At 34.4% G+C, this 18,000-nt stretch overlaps 2 protein-coding genes across 2 annotated transcripts; one reads left to right on the forward strand and one right to left on the reverse strand.

The window, feature by feature from the left end:
- Positions 1 to 850: 850 nt before the first annotated feature.
- LOC126976120 (mitochondrial import receptor subunit TOM20 homolog) lies at positions 851 to 7,370 on the reverse strand. The gene is made up of 4 exons (XM_050824314.1): positions 7,120 to 7,370; positions 5,977 to 6,083; positions 4,886 to 4,990; positions 851 to 1,918 (listed from the first exon to the last, which is right to left on the reverse strand). The coding sequence occupies exons 1-4, from the start codon at positions 7,244 to 7,246 to the stop codon at positions 1,787 to 1,789; spliced, it is 471 nt and encodes a 156-aa protein (XP_050680271.1). The 5' UTR covers positions 7,247 to 7,370; the 3' UTR covers positions 851 to 1,786.
- Positions 7,371 to 9,479: 2,109 nt separating this feature from the next.
- Positions 9,480 to 12,956, forward strand: LOC126976113 (vacuolar protein sorting-associated protein 26B-like). The gene has a single exon (XM_050824304.1). The coding sequence runs from the start codon at positions 9,633 to 9,635 to the stop codon at positions 11,061 to 11,063; it is 1,431 nt and encodes a 476-aa protein (XP_050680261.1). The 5' UTR covers positions 9,480 to 9,632; the 3' UTR covers positions 11,064 to 12,956.
- The last annotated feature ends 5,044 nt before the right edge of the window (positions 12,957 to 18,000 follow it).

Consider the following 18,000-nt stretch of genomic DNA (forward strand, 5'->3'; position numbering starts at 1 on the left):
TTCTATGAAGTTACAAGAGAAAGTGGGCGGCGGTGATCACTTAACACTAGGGAACCGGAAATTTTAGTAAAGATACCTTTTAATATCCCAAATACACTATATTTTTTTATTTGAAATATTTACTTTTTCACCTTATTTTGACTTAAATATCGAAAAAGATCCTTAATTTTCAATAAAAGATTCCCACGTCAAAATATCGGCTTGTTCAACAAAAATTGATGGGCTTTTTGTTTGTTGTAATCTCTAGTTTTTGATGGTGTGAAAAAAAATATACATTACCGTCGTAAATGTTCGGAAAATTTTAGCTCATCAAAACGTATTTCACAGAACTCAAACTTGTTATTTTGCAGCAGCAAAAATATTATGGATTACAATTACTAAAATCTATTTACAAATGAAAAAAAAAATTATAATATAACACTGAAGAATTCTTCTGAATCACATTCTATTCCGCTGTTGATTATTTTGATTTACTACAGAGCCATTTTTTTTATAACACATTTAAATTTATCTATGTATAGGTAAGCCTGAACAGCCGTTACTTCTTTACTATATAAGTGTATAAGAATTATGAAAACTACTGGAAATAACTTAAAGCCTATTTAGGTTATTTATATAGGTAAGTATGTAAGAAACAAGAAAGGACCGAAAATAGAACCCTGCAGAAAACCTATTCCTACAGTTTTACCCGAGATCGTCTGCCGTTTATGAAGACTGCCTGAAATTTCCCATTTAAACATGATTTAAAACATAATTTTTTAGTCCTTAATGCTTTGGTTTTAGGAATATGGTTTCATGGTGGACACAGTCAAATGCTTTGGACAAAACACAAAAAAGTAAAGTCTACAAATAATAAATGAAAACAATGATGTAATCAACTTTTATTTAATAATAAATCGCATTCAAAACTTCAGCATTCATAAGAAGTCATTCATAGGATAGCTCTGAACACAAACATCTAAATAACATTATTTAACTGATAAGGTTCTAGTAACTTAGTTATCCTCATTACCACATCTGTGATTTTAAACTAAACTGTCCACTTTCAAAATATTAGGGTAAAAGCACATTATCATTCTGACATTGTAAAAAAAATGAATAGGATTTTTTTTTGTAAATTATGAGTAGTAGGAGTAAAAGCTAAATTTTGAATAAATTATAACAATATTACTAATAACTTTAAAAATATGAGGGTAGAAGCAAATTATTATTCTGACATTGAATATTAGTGAGTACAGTTTTTATTGCTTATTTATGAATCGTAGCAGCATATTAACATGAATTATTACAGAACAGATAAATCCATCATTCAAAATATGAGGGTAAAAGCAAAATATCATCATATTGACGTGATTAGAATTATTACTCATAGATAAATTATAGTTTAAAATAATTCTTTAGCCAAAAATATTGATATTTAAAAGTTATTATTTGAGAGTGGTACCTACAAACTAATGTTTATTCTATATTATTTAATTATAGCTATGTAATGTGTAATAATGACATATAAATATAATAATTCTTATATTGACAATGAAATATTTGTATACCGATTTATTGGCGAATTGTGATGTACATCTACCAATTGTTAAGAACTATGTTACCACGACTCATACAAGTAAATAAATTTCAATTCATTTCATAGAATTTTATTGCATATACTATATTTATTATGAATTTTACGACTGAATGTATCATTTTGGGTCAACTAAGTGTGCTGATAAAGGCATAAAATATAAAAAAAAAATACACAGATACGAAAGAGGCAACTAAATCTAAGTACATTTTATTCGACATCTTCCTCTTGGAGTGAAACGCCGGCGCTAGCCCGCATCGATGCACGCAAACGTTCCGACACTTCTGGCAACTTCTTCAGGAGAAGATGGAAGATCGGCGCGGGCATCGTTTGCTGTAGAACCTGTAATAGTTTTATTTCAGTTATAAAGATTTCATATTGAAGTTGAAGATATTCAAAAACAATAATATCAGGCACTTATGGGTGGTACCCAAAGCCAGAAATCATTGAAAGTTGTCCATGAACCGTAGACTCTTTAATTACTCCTGTACCCCTAAAAAAAATCTATAATATTTTTTGTAAGAATATAGTATATTTGTTTTTTAAATTATACTAATAATTTAATAAAATAATAATTAAATTATTTTGTTTTTATATTAAATATTGTCATTGAATAGGTATATATGATTAGTAATTAGTCATCTACACTGGCCTGCAAAAGTAAGTATCACACTTTTCAAATTATTTTTTTTTCTTAACTATAGAAGGTAGAGATTTAAGATTAACGTTTTGTTGCAAATTTTACAGGCTTTAATTCTTAGAAACTAAAATTATATATTAGTAATATTTTTAACTTAAAAAAGATAAAACAATGAAAATAGACATTTTTAGTTTAGTGTAAAAAAATTCAACTAAAATGTTTTACATGTTATTTAATTTTTAATAACTGGTATTGCCTCCTCGAGCTCTGATTACAGCTTCGAGCCGGTTTGGCATACTGAACACTAGGTTTCGGAGCCGATGTTGGGGAATATTCTCCCATTCTTCTACCAGAGCCAGCTTTAGTGCCCTGAGGGTAGTAGGTGGTGGTCTGCGATTTCTGACTAGCCTTCCAAGCTCATCCCAGGCTTGTTCAATCGGGTTGAGATCAGGACTTCTTGATGGCCAAGCCATCACGCTGATACCGACTTCCTGAATATACTCTTGTACGATATGAGCCGTGTGTGGCCGGGCATTATCACGCATCAGCATCGATCCATCACCCATATTTGCTAAATACGGCCCTGCATACTCATTGAGAATCTCTTGAGCATATGTTTGCCCAGTGAGGGTGCCATTTTCTATGGCTACTAGCTCTGTGCGACCTTCTCAAGATATGCCAGCCCATACATGTAGGCTTGAAGGTATCGCTCACCAGGTCGCCTGTAAACACTTCGCCTTCCATCAGAAGTATAAAGGGAGAATCGAGACTCATCTGCAAACAAAATTCTTGACCATTCTTCTTCATCCCACTGCATGTGTTCACGGGCGTATCGCAGTCTCGCTACTCGATGCTGTCTCTCGAGTTTTGGGCCACTCGCTGGTCTTCGGGGTTTCAAATTTGCTTCAGCAAGTCTTCTTCTCACTGTACTGTAACTAATGTAGTCCCTCCGGGTCTGAAGTAGCTGTTGCTGGACTTCAACTGCCTTTTCGTGGCGATTTCTTAAGACAGTGGAAATAATATAACGATCTTCTCGGGCACTGGTACACCTGGGTCTGCCATTACAAGTCTCCTCAGATGGTGTCCAGTCTCTTCGTACCTTCGCTATACCTTCTGGACCGTTCGTACCGTCACACCCACCATTCTTGCAGTGCGACGCATACTAATGCCTGGTTCCAGAAAAGCCATGATCCTAGCACATTCTTCAACTGAAAGGGGCATGATAAATAAATGTTATGTGCTTTTTAGCATAAATTTTTAAAACAAGACCCATCGATCTTGAAAAAAATTTAAGACAGAAAGAAAAATGTGAATGGTAAAATTGTAATTCGGAAACGTCCACTTTGAAATAGGAATGGTTTTGTTTTTGAAGTTCTTTTTCAGCAAATTCTTAAAAGAAGGTTACCGACTATAAAGTTTTTATGTACAAAATTAAATTCTCTTTGGAGTCCTTTTTATTTCGAAAGTATATCTTGTGAACTTAAAACGTTATCCCAATTTTAAAAGTGTGATACTTACTTTTGAAGGCCAGTGTAGTTGATAATGAGATTCACCGTAGAAAGGTGATTAACAGTAATTAGCCAACAATGAAGGAGGGCCCAGCTTTCTCTTTTTAAATCCAATTCTCTATCATTTGACATAATTTTTATTTTATCAGAGGTTATTTGTTTGGGTAACAAATGAGTTAAAAACAGTGAATACCGTCTTCCAGTTACAAACAATCCATGAACTTGATACGAAATACAAATGAGTGTTAAGGCGAAGAGTAAGCAGAAAACACGCAAACATGGTGTTTTTAGAAAGTTTTGTGGTGAAAGTATAGCATTCCGAGCTATGAACACTATTTAATCCTGTTACACATATCCTTAAATCTTATTTGTAGGTTGCTAAAGCTTGCTGTTGGTTATAGTTAACACTGCCGAGCCTTTTTGAACTACCACTTTTCTTTGAAGTTAAACAAGTTTTTCTCAGAAAAGTTATTCTTATAGCTTGTACTTTTTTGTGTAGGTTCATTTATTCAGATTAGTAGTGAATAACGAGGATTATAAGCATATAAACTGTTTTCCACGCAAGAATTTTGAAAATATTGGCTTTGTTACATAGATGGCGGGCCGGCAGCCGTGAACTCATATCGCTCAAGGTCGCTGGCATTTAGTGTCGCCTTAAAGAGTTTTTTTCCAATTCTTCACATTAAAGAACAAACTTTTCCGAAGTTGTAAACTGACATTCAAAAGTGTCATATCCTTGACATAGCTCGATAAAGTGATTTTGATTTGATTTGAATATCTTACTTATATATATATAATACCTAGGGTCACTAGATATGAGCGCACGTTGTGTCAGGGTTACCAATTTAGCATATGAGGCGTAATAAAATTGTTAATTAAATATTTAGGTATCTAATTCACAGAAATACAACACACAAACACAAAACTATAAACTCAGGTATATCATAACAGCATGTGGGTTTCTCTGAATAAGGTACTGGTACCTTAATAATTATATAACAATTTTATTACACCCCATACATTAAAAGGGTCTTTACAAGGGTCGTTTGAGTTGAATTCTCCTTCTAACCCAAATTAATGATTAAAGAGCTCTTTTTATGAGCAGTATGTATACATGTATTATTGTTTAAGTTAAGCAACAGTTGTTAAAACAATACTCACACTTAGCAACTGCTGTGTCTGTCCGCAGACCGTCACAGCCTGTCCGAGGTGCTCCACTCCTGCTTCTAAGTCACCTGCAGCCAATAACTCCTCACCAAGCTGAATCTGTTGACAATCATTACATCAAAATACCACGCGCGTTTACGTGTGGCATTGCACAACCGTGCATTTCTTGCCTCAGACAGCCAATTTGTGGAATCAATGACCGGCTGCTGTTTTTTCCCGAACCAAAACGACTTAGGGACCTTCAAGAAAAGAGTGTACTGACGTAAAGGCCGGCAATGCATATCTTGACACCTGTTGCTGGGACATGGACATCCATGGGCGGGGCGGTTGCCTTACCACACCCCATCCCGTGAGTTTCTTGACCGTTTGCCCCCTCTTGTATTATTATTTGTGGCTTCTGAGCAGTTAGCGGAAAAAGACTCAAGATCCAAATATTGTGAGTCTCGTGCCAGAATTTGGTGAGTCAACATCTCCTGGGGATGCTTACAGGCGAAACACGTGTCGAATTGGTTAAAGATCTAAGCGGAATTAACACTCGAGAAAACTCATGACAAATCTTGACATATTTCTTGAAAATTTAAATGTTTTCAGATCACTGGTTTGTGATGATTAAAATAATTACTGATTTTTTTTAACCCTATTCTTATATTTTTGTCTGGATCCTTAACTCATTCGTAACTAATTCATTATAGTATTGTTTAATAGGTGTATAGTATTGTGTATCTTATATAGCTTGTAATTAGTTCTTAATTTGTATTACTTTTGTTTTGTGGTTTTTATCTTACCTTTCAACTAAAAGTCTCGTATAATTGTTGGAAACTTCACTGGTGAAAGTCTGAGTTGTAAGATTTGTTAATATTTATCGTAATACTGTTTGTTTCCTATATATGAATAAATAAATAACATTTGGAGACAAACAACAGGGTTTATCAATTATGATTAGCTGATCATCCTACTCATCTTGTCCCTTATTGTCACAAGAAAACACTCCTATGATTCCTCTGGTGTTTCAGGACTCACATTTGTTTGTCATCATCTTACATAAAAATACTTTGTAATAATTTTGCAATTAATTAATGGATTACCTGTTGTAGGAAGAAGGCCTGCATAGCTTGATGATCATTCATATCTGGAAGAGGTCCTCCGATTGTCCGTGACCTCGAAGAATTGTGTTGGGCATTTTGTGTACGACCTGTAATTAATAATGTGCTACATTAATTCATGGTTTTCAAGCAGGGGCTCGATTTTGTTTTTAAATAAATACACTCTGTTGAAAAATAATAAATACAAACTACATATAGGTAAAAAAATATTTGTTTATTAAAAGAATGAATTTTAGTGGTGTTAAAAAAATATATATTTAGATGTAATGGTGTAAAACCCCTCTGTCATCCTCAGCATGCATTGGCATACCACAGGACTCTAGCAGTATCCAGCTGCGAGACACAGTGGGGCCAATAAAATGTCTTTCTAGGCAATGGCATCATTTGCAAAGCATAGGGATTTGTTGTATTTCTCTATGCATATGTTTCAATGTCAATTGGAAAATTTTAAATCCCTTACCCTACCATCACAGTCTCCATAGGCCCTTGATCCTCTCTAAGCCTTGAAGATGTAAGCAAATGTTGAGCCTAAGAAATTCAATAATAGTGAAATCTAATCTTTAATGTTGACTTAGTCAAATCATGCATATATTTGGTATATTGAATTATTACAGATACCTGAATCCCTATAAATATCCCTATAATAATAATAGATCCCTAATAAATTAATCTGTTCTGTGTTTCCTACAAGTATATGCACTGATGGTTCATGGCTTTTATCTGAAGAGAAATTCCTTGTAAGTTAGGTAACTTTATGGCTGAAAGTTTTTAATGAAGAAATAGACCACAAACTGCACTTACAACCACTCAAGGATTGTAGGAAAAACTTTAACAATAACAGACTTGATGCCCTAAACCATATTACAATCAACGAAGATACAGAAGAGCTACTGAACATAGAGCTTAGCTCAGCAATGTGCGTACTACTATGACTTCTTTTATTTCTTATTAATGATGACAATATCTTAAAGATAATACATAAGATAAATACTTTTTTCTATGGTTTCATTATCATCATATAGGTTGTTATTATACAACAGGTATATCCAAGTTATTACGCAGTCGTTTATTTAAATATCGATGAATCTTTGAACTCTGATTACGCTGAAACTTGCTTCTACTTACGTTCTCTAATTTTCTTCTTGTAAAGAGGATCCTTTCGACGTTGCTGATCAAAATACACACAATAGCCTAAAAAGAGTGTCCCTGCAATTCCAGCCGCTATACCTAACGTTGCACGACTTAGATCCATTTGTAATAATTTAAAAAATTATTAATATTTATTCATACAATACACCACAATGAAATTAGCTTTTCAATAAAAATATTACATTACAGCATTTGCCGTTTGATAAAGTCGAAATCGTCAATTTTTTTGTTTCTTTGTCTAATACTAGGGCTGGCGATGGGCTGAAGACCATTCAGCCAAGATCTTAGGAATTTTTCTTCTTGCAAGATCGTCGCATATCAAGCCCAATAAACATATTTTTGACCCCTCATTAAATTCCTGTATCCCCTAGCTGGGGCAGAGGGCATTCACAGAGCATCTATATCGCGATCGTTCCTGAGCATCTCTTCTAATATCACTCCAGGTCTTTCCGAGATCCTCCAGGAACGATAGGCCCCTTCTTGGTGTCGTCCCCGTAAAAATGATCGCGTTCCTTTTCGCATATTTAGCACCATAATATTAAAATCAATGAGCTTTTATGAGCGTATACAATAGACTACAGCCACGAATTCAGGTGTTAGAGACCCCGCAAACTGCAGACTTTCGATCGGCCGATAGTTTGTTTGAGTTCGGCTGTTAAGTGCGCACACTGGCCCGACTAAACAGTTGGGTCTGTGATGAGTGCGCACACTAGACAACTATTGGCCGACAGTTTTAGGGACGATTCGCTATTAGTTTTTTAAATCGGCTATTGCTGAGTCTGGCCAACTAAACAATTGGTGGTGTGCGCGCCTAGAAGAGCGCTGTATTGATTTAACAGTCGGCGGATAGTTTGCTGACGGTTCAATTTGAAGGCAATCGTGAAGCCCATCAAACTTTTTTGTCGGCCACTACCGAATCGTTATAATGTGCGTACTCTCATACATCTTCATACTGATTAAGAAACCAACCAAACTATCGGCCGATCAAAAGTCTGCAGTTTGCGGGGTCTCTAAATGCGGTGTTACGCATTAACGTTTACAGAATACGCCTATTAGAAGGTCGTCAATAGGCGATTGGGAGTCTAGTTGTTGATAGTACATCAATGTATGTTTTAATAATAATAACTTATTTTTTTGATAATTATGTATTTTAAATTATATCCCGCATTTGTAGCCATTGGGTAATCTTATACTGGTGATAATGCCGACTTTTCTAAGGTTCCGTGCCCGTAGTCACTCACAATGGCTTCCTTCAGAAATTGTCCATAATATAGGTACTATACAGTAGTAGGTATTAGTGGAGTCAATAGATGAATGAATTATCTAAAATAGAGTCGCTCACATTGTGTTGCTTTCTATGCTTAGTAGTAACTAAGTACTTACGACACGTTGTAATGCTGCTTGCAATAGGTCAATCGAAATAGCGAATTTATTACTTTTCAAATTTTATTTGTGTATTCATCCTAGAAGTGAGGGTTAACACTTTATAAACATATCAAATTGTTTAGATTTACAAGAGCGACATTTCAAGTCAATTTCCTAATATGTTAATATTGAGATTGAGCAGGTTATCAACTGTAAAGTAGATCCTGTAGATGAAGCCACAACCTGAGAGTTGAACAAAGCAGACAAGATTTTATGACGATACGTCACTCGAACGGTTAGCTCAGTTGGGAGAGCACTGGCACGGAACGCCAGAGGTTTTCAAATTTTATTTGTGTATTAATCCTAGAAGTGAGGGCTATCACTTTAAAAACATAACAAATTATTATTACTTGGTTTGCTAATTTTAATTTTGTAATAGCCTAAACAGATGGTCAGAATTTGTATGGCTGGACCATCGAACGATCCAGTGGGCGCCCTGAACCAATACGACCAGCGCCGTACTCGGTATGGCCTGGACGATAGTAATAATAATTTTATGGGATGGACAATGCGGCGAACCATTGAATACGATCCGCTAACAGACCGCGTCCGATAGTAAGGCCGTACTAAATCCGATCATGTTCTTGGGCTATAGTTAAAAGTACAAGCCTTTTGAGGTTTGTTAAGGATAAGGTTACAGAGTACATTTAACATTATAATAAAGTTAAGGTTATAACTTATAGTGTGTATCTTGCATTATACTTATAAAGTTATTTATAGACCATTGCCAGTAAAAAAAAATATATGTACACATGATCCAAAACTTTTAATGTGCCTGTTTTTACTTGAAATCTATTAATTTTATATATGCCTGCCGATCCCTGTAAGAAATTAGCTTGCGAGATCCAAAGATGTCTTGTTGGTGAGTATTAAATCTGAATATTAAAACCGGCAGCCCACTCATACCTCATCGTCGCCATCTTTGCTCCAATCTTTCAGTCGTCTGTAATTTTGCGGGCGTTTTGTCGCCTTTCTTAAATGTTTTGCTCATTAATATAAATATTGTTCCTATTTTAATGAGTTTAAGAATTTCATGAAGTGTTGCGTAACAGTTTGATGTGAAAATGAGTTTTTTTGGATTCGGACAGACAGCGGATATCGAAATTGTATTTGATGATGCTGACAAACGTAAAGTTGCAGAGGTGAAAACGGATGATGGAAAAAAGGAGAAACTCCTCTTATATTATGACGGTGAAACTGTGTCTGGACGTGTTAATGTTACTTTAAGGAAACCGGGCTCTAAATTGGAACATCAAGGCATAAAAGTGGAACTTTTCGGACAAATAGAGTTATTTTACGACAGAGGTAATCATCATGAATTTATATCGTTGGTGAAGGAACTGGCTCGACCTGGTGACCTATTGCAGCATACTTCATATCCATTTGAATTTGCTAATGTCGAGAAGCCTTATGAAGTCTACACAGGGGCTAATGTAAGGCTAAGGTATTTTCTTAGAGCTACTGTAGTAAGGCGCCTCACAGATGTAATAAAAGAGGTAGATATTGCTGTACATACTCTGTGCAGCTATCCAGATGTGCTCAACTCTATTAAAATGGAAGTAGGTATTGAAGACTGCCTTCACATAGAATTTGAATATAACAAGTCAAAATATCACTTAAAGGATGTCATTGTTGGCAAGATATACTTCCTCTTGGTGAGAATAAAAATAAAACACATGGAAATATCGATAATCAAAAGAGAAACAACTGGATCTGGGCCCAATACATTTACAGAGAATGAAACTGTAGCAAAATATGAAATAATGGATGGTGCACCTGTACGAGGGGAAAGTATACCAATTAGGGTGTTCCTAGCTGGTTACGATTTAACACCAACTATGAGAGACATAAATAACAAATTTTCAGTAAGGTATTATTTAAATTTGGTTCTGATGGATACAGAAGACAGGCGTTATTTCAAGCAACAAGAAGTGATATTGTGGAGGAAAAGTGATAAGTCACGATTAGCTCTACATAATCCTCATCTTCCTCAAAACCTTGCTGTGTCTACACCCAGACAACTAAGTGGTTCTAGTGAGGACAGTTCTGTTAGAAGCGCAGTGCCAGATAATCTTCAAAGATCTGTGTCTCCTCCTATGCCTGCTGAACACAACGGACCTGCACAAATGGAGAAAGAAGAGCCTGATGTTTTACCCGCTAAATTAGCAACTACACATATTGATAGCCCACCAGATGTTGCTGAAAATGCAGAGAAAAACAATTCTGCTGGCAAAGTTGACAATGACCCTGTACCAGATATCCAAGTTGAATCTACAAATGAAGAAGTAATTGAAAAACCACAACTAAATGAAAAGCCACAAATTAGTGAAAAACCTGCTGTTGTAGAGAAGAAAGTAAAACCACAGGCTGAGAAAGTTATGGTGGCTGAAAAGCCTTTATTGGCAGAAAAACCAGTACTGCCTCAGAAACCTCAGATTTCAGAGAAACCAGTAATATCCCAACCAGAAGTTACTGAAGATACTCCCAGTCAATAGCCCCTCTTATGTTTGGTTGATATTCCAGTCACCAATGATATGAACTGTGTGTTTTCATGTTATGTGAAAACAATAGTTTAAAATATATGTATATCCTATATTGTTAATGCCATCTCGTTTTTAATCAAATTTTTATCAATGTAGCAATATTGCATGAAGTGAAATGAACTTTAATTTTAAGTGTATATAAATTAAAATTATAGTAATCAATACATATGTGATAACAGTGTTTGCATTGAAATAATGATGTAAGTATCTTTGAGGTACAGTAAATTTATATAACTCAAATATGTTAACATTTTTATTTATTCTTTTGTATGTAATGAATTAAATTGTTATTATATATTGATATATATATATATTTGATTTGATTGAACATGCAGAGTATTTACTTCTAAATAAATGTCATATAATCAAATTGTACTCATTTTAATTTGGGTAAACAAAATTCATCATTTGTTATTGTAGTAACTTGCTTGAGTACATAATAATTTTATAATTTACTCATGGAATATTAATCTAAATTTATCTAATCTAAATAAACTGATTTAGTTTTATTGAACAAGTATAATATTAATGGATTGATTTTACAATTTTATTCTTATTTCAAGATTATATTTATTTTATGTATAATTAAATATCTGTTATAATTAGTGCTACAACTGAGGCAGCCTATGAAATTATTTTGAAAGATGTACATACATTTCAAAATTTTGTTGAGTGCCATTTGCTTATATTTTTCAATTAAATTACATTTCAAAGAACTTATTGTGGTATAAAACTGTTATATTGATTTTTTTTTTTATTAAAATTTATATTTCATATTTTTTTTTTACAATGAGTGTCTGAATTGAATGTCAGATTCAACCTGGCTTTGATATCAATTTGTGTCAATTGAAATAAATTAATGGTGCGCAACATCTGAATGCCATTCAGGAAATAAATCTTATTACAGGTCGCATAGAGATCAATTTATATTTAGTTGGGATGATATTTCTTAAAATCCAGTACATGTATAGGTTATATTATTTTTATAAACATCTACCACAATATTATTGACACAATGACACATGACACAATATTATAACAGAACATTTACAGGCTAAGATGACACTGTGAAAGTTGATAGCAATCTCACTGTGTTTATATTTTCTTTGTTGTAAGGGTCATGAATGCCTAAGTTTGCATCCCTTTTGGGTACTTGAAACATTTTGTACTATGTCATTGCAATATAGTAAATATAAAATTTATAAAACTAACTTTTTAAGATTAATCATGTTAAAGAATTGTTATCTGAGATTATAGATCAGCCAATGCAAGTTAATAACATATATAATATCTTTCAAGTTTATCTGTGACCATGAGAAATAATTTGCATGGCACTGTTAACACTTGCACTAGTAACTACATGGGTATAATATACTGTAACTAATCACTTAGTTGGCAATTATATAGGCAATACTAATGTGGTAAATCAAGTAGATCTTGTATGTTGGGGTAGATCATGAAACATGTTTCACCGATGGTATATACTCTGCTTGGTATTCTCTTCCCACATTGGCCTCAGACTAAGTCATTTCTTTGCTCTTGTCATGTCACTTGCATCTATTGTGTTGCTTCACTCGAAAACTATTTTTGAGTACAGGCATCCCATTCATGTAATATTCTTTGGGCAATCACATGACCTAGCTGTCATGGGAAGAGAGAGAATACCAGGTGGAGTATATTATCACACCATGGTTTCACCTAACTGAAATGTTTTTAAATCTACCCTCATAAATCTGAACAATGTTTTGATTGTTATGTGTAAAAAGTATAAATATAATATGTACCTAGTTGTAAATTGTTGACTGTGGATAAATATGTATAGAAATATATTGTGGTCATTAGAGACTTGTAATGTTTTCTAATTTGAATAGTTCAGCATCATATTTAATTCTGGATGCCCAACTATATTCCCTAATAACGATATGACACTGACATCACACTGAGCCCACTTTTCTACTTTTTTATGACATTATGGGATGAGACGAGCAAGAATTTTGGCTGATGTTAATTAATACGCCCTGACCATTACTCTGAGTGGCACTACAATTGTGCTTGTCACCTTGAGACATAAGATGTTATGTCTAATTTGCCCAGTAACTTCACTAGCTATGGCGCCCTTCAGACTGAAACACAATAATGCTTATACATCACTGCTTCATGACAGGAAACGACGCTGTTGTGGTACTCATAATCTAGCTGACATCCTGTGCAAAAGTGCCCCCCCCCCCCTCCCCCTCACTGGAATTACCATGAGACTGAAGATATAATACAAGTTTTGAAGTAATTTAAGGTTGATAAGTCTCCGGTTAAATTTTATTTATAGGACCGCATTTTATTTATAGTGTTTTTATCGTCATTGTTCTGTGTTATAATGGATATTAAAACCAAAAATAATGGTGTCGTGTTCAGTGCTAGATTGTGTTGTTATCTACAGCAGCATTTTAGCAGCTGTTCGAGCTCAAAAATATTATTTGTGTTGTTTTGAGCTCAGAGTTAGCTGTTCTATATTTTTTTAAAGTCTGGTAAAAGTTTAATAAAGCCTTATTTGTTGAATTTCAAACGGTAATAACTTTTTAATGAATGAACCGATTTTAGAAGATAAAATATTGTATACGTGAATATGACGCTGTTTATCAGTATTTGTCATAGGGATTGTCTAACAGTAAAATACTACACACTTCACTAACACATCTATAAAACTAGCACACGTGAACATTTTAGATTTAGCGCCTTAATGAGCGTGTTTGCCTATTACGCCAGTATACTCTGTGTATGGGGTGAAGTTAAAAACAAATTTAAAAATTCAAAACTTTATACGAAACGAACACTTTATAATAAAAGCTTTCTATAAAATAACGGATTACTTAGATGACAGTTAACAATTTAAAAATTCAATTAAATGAAAACTTAAAAAACCTTACTAAGTATTATTGAATTTATCTTGAATAGTTTTTTCTTGTTAATTTTTTTTGTTAAAGCTAAAATGGTTCCTAGATATTACTTTCCCGGTTAGCGGTATATAAAGTTTTGTGTTGGTTTTTTTTTATTCAATGATCTGTATAATTATTAACTACAATGACTGAATGTGTATTTGTTAAAACGCAATCAGATAATCTACCAAAAATAGACGCGTTTATGATGACGCGTTTTTTGTGTTTCAAGCCCAGATTCAATTTCGGCTGTTTTTAAAAGAGTGAAAGCTACAAATTAATTACTTTTATTTTAAAGTTATTTCAATTCTTATTTTCTCACATTTATTTGTGAAACTAAACATAATCTATAAATGCAGAAAATACAATTTATTTTATTATTATATAAGTATACCACAACAATATATACAAGTTATTGGAATTTATCTCTTCTAATTGATTTTTTTGTGGAAGAGAGGAAAAACGAGCGTTAAGGGTCATCTGATGTTAAGTGATCACCGCCGCCCACATTCTCCTGCAGTACCAGAGGAACCACATGAGCGTCGCCGGCCCTTAAAAAGTGTGCTTTGTTTAAAATTACCCTGGATGTCGCAGTGTAGTGGAAACACCGCACAAGAAAGCCCATTCCACAGCTTTATTGTACGTGGAAGAATAAGAAACGGGGGTATTCCGAAGAGCTGTTTCAAACAGTTTATATTTAAGTATTATAATTAATGCGTTATAGCAGACACACAATTAAGCGACGTCTCTACGCAACGCCAAGTTATGTAGCCGTTCACAGAGCACTAGGTCCCCGACAATTCGAGCACTCTGCGTTGCACGCGGTCAAATGGTTACTGTTTACACCACTTTGCTTGGATAGTTGAGTCTCTTGGAACTAGGAAAAATACTTTATCTTGTGCACTTTTCGAAGTATTTTTGCACATAGGCACCAGAAAATACTTTTAAGTTTTTGCTTTCGGTAAATTTTTATTAGATAATAAGGGATGAGACGAGCAGGACGATGGTAATTTATACGCCCTGCCCATTACAATGCAGTGCCGCTCAGGATTCATGAAATACCCAAAAATTCTGAGCGGCACTACAACTGCGCTCGTCACCTTGAGACATAAGACTAGTCTCATTTGCTCAGTAATTTCACTAGCTACGGCGCCCTAGACTATGACGTCACAAAATGGCGTGTTTGAATAGCCGATATATTATATTGCCGGAAGGGAATATTTCTAAGGGATATTTCTTTTCCATTTAATAAGAGGGTTTTATTAATAATTTGATCTGTTTGATAACTTTTAGGAAGTAAAAAATCAAATTTAAGTATATTTAAAAATCCTGCAGCGGCCGAATTCTACCACCGAACATTACGTCAAAATGCACAATACCACCCGCATCACGTAGTCGTCTGGTATTCTAGAACCGCGCGTTTTTCATGGTAATTAATGTTGTGGATGTCCATGGGCGGTTGCCTCATAACTCCCCATCACGCGAACCTCAGACCAATCCATGAGTGTTAATAGTAGATTGTTAACCGAAGGTCGAAAGAATCAATTTCCGAGGCATTTAGACGCCCGAGCGCAGCGAGGTCGGCTATAGTCCGAGTAGGAATTGATACTTTTACCCGAGTTTAACAATCTACTTTTGATTTCGAATATGAGGAAAATAAAACTAGTTTTTTATCTAAGCACAGATTAGTATCCCGCCAATTTATGTCTACTTTTTAATTTCAAATATGGAACTTCCCGCGTAATTGTTGCGGTTTATTCCTCTCAATGAAGTTTACGCTAACTTCACACTGGCTGTTTAGAAAGTCACATGGCCGCAGCATTTTTTTTAATTAGTTCTTGTTTACATAAAACTCTTCACAGCAGTTGTATTTTTAAAGTTCATTCCAGCCCTTAGGTGGGAAGTAATTTGTATGAGTTTTTCCCTCTCTATCGAGGGAAGCAGCATTTTCCACCCAATAATCAGATCAAAACAACATTACTTTCCGAGTATGAGTAATGAAAAAGTTATTCTGTGTAATTTGATAAAAAGCAGCCAGTTTTACAGTGGACATAATGGCGAAGTTGTTTTCAGATTGTATTTGCTAACTATTTTGAAAGAAAGTAATGATTTTCTGCTGTGTATTTTTCGAAGTAGAACACCTTAACATTTTGAGATTATACACATACACATAAATATTATCTTATATATCCTCCTATGTAACACAGCTTTAGTGATGTCGGTGATTCATTACCATCAAACTTGCATTATTTGTACTCCATAAAAAAATTCTTTTGCAGCTATCTTAAAATTGTCACAGAATTGCTTTTGTTAATAAATTCCTTAGTTTGTAGTAATGATATGTAGTATTTAACCATTTTATTATAAGGTTGAACGCATTTCAGTAATAATATTATATTGTTAATAAAATATACCTATGCATAAATTGCCGTTGTATTTATTTTTAGCTTATCTGGAATGTGCTCACCACAAAAAAAATTGAAATCGAACGGTTGCGGTCACACACTTATTTTCACTTTTTGATTTAGCTTTATTATAATCACAGCTCAAGAAAAAGGGTTTTTTATCTATTATAGTAATAGCAATACAATAATGTCACAATTTCATGAAAGGTGTTAATAATATCAACCTAATTATTACTATTAAGGCTTAGTTTCGACTAGCGCGTAATAAAAATGGCGCCTATTCCTCTCGTCAAAACGAGAGTTTGTTTATATTTAGCGAAAATTTATTGAAGTAGGCGTTACATTGCGGAAATCCATAATTGTCCAAATGTTTTGAGTCTCGTGCCAGATTTTGACGAGTCAACATGTTCTGAGGATGCCTCGTGTCGAGGCGAAACGCGTGTCGAATTGTTTGAAAGACAAATATTGGCGGAATTACCACTAAAAAAACTTTTGCGAGATAATTGGTTCTTTAAATATTTTTTAATTGTTCAATTATTGATAAAATACCGTAAAACAGAACGCATTTGTGCCCTGTGATTCACCGAAGCATAAAAAGAATAGGGACGTTCCAGACCCAAGGGTGTCGTAAGAGGCGACTAAGGGAATTTACCAGTGGGAGTCTCCTTTGCACAGGATGCCGGCTAGCTTATGGGTACCGGCGATTTTTTCTGCCGCAAAGCAGTAATGTGTAAACATTATTGTAGTTCGATCTGAAGGCTGCCGTAGCTAGTGAAATTACTGGGCAAATGAGACTTAACATCTTATGGTGACGAGCGCAATTGAAGTGCCTCAGATTTTGGGTTTTTCAAGAATCCTGAGTGGCACTGCATTGTCATAGGTAGGGCGTATCAATTACCATCAGCTGAACGTCCTGCTCATCTCGTCCCTTATTTTCATGAAAAAAACGTAATTGCATGCTATACTTATGGACTGATTTCTTAAAGGAATAGATGAACGTTGTAAATGTTGAATGGTTATTTAAAATTCGTATGAAACTATGTTTTATTGAAATTAATATCAATATACCGTATTTGCGGACTGTACAGACTGTCGTGGGGTCTTAGGTCCGTATTCCAGAAGGGCTCTCAATATATGACCCGTGTTCAAGTATATTGGTCTTTTTTCTGCACAGTTATGAAGACAGAGACAAAATAGCCTTGATCACTGATTACGTATTGTGGCGTAAAAAACGGACCTTCGTGGGAAAAACGTCAGTGTAACGACAAATCGCGTGCCAACTTTACCTAATGAACATCGTAACGCTAATTAGGTCGTTGGTCATTTATTAATAGAAATATGTCTAAAAATACTATAACAGACAATGACACTATCTATATATACAAATCCCGTATGAATTTACTGTGCGCCTTGCGTAGTGTCGCACTTATGGTTCGAAAAGACATGAATTTTACATTAATTCTTAAAAATAGGGATGTTTAGTTTTATTTTTAAACGCACAGGTAGTTAGAAATTAAAATAAACCAAAAGATTGAGCTTAATCGTAATCAAAGT

Source organism: Leptidea sinapis, chromosome 39, assembly GCF_905404315.1.
Source record: "Leptidea sinapis chromosome 39, ilLepSina1.1, whole genome shotgun sequence".
Classification (NCBI taxonomy): domain Eukaryota; kingdom Metazoa; phylum Arthropoda; class Insecta; order Lepidoptera; family Pieridae; genus Leptidea; species Leptidea sinapis.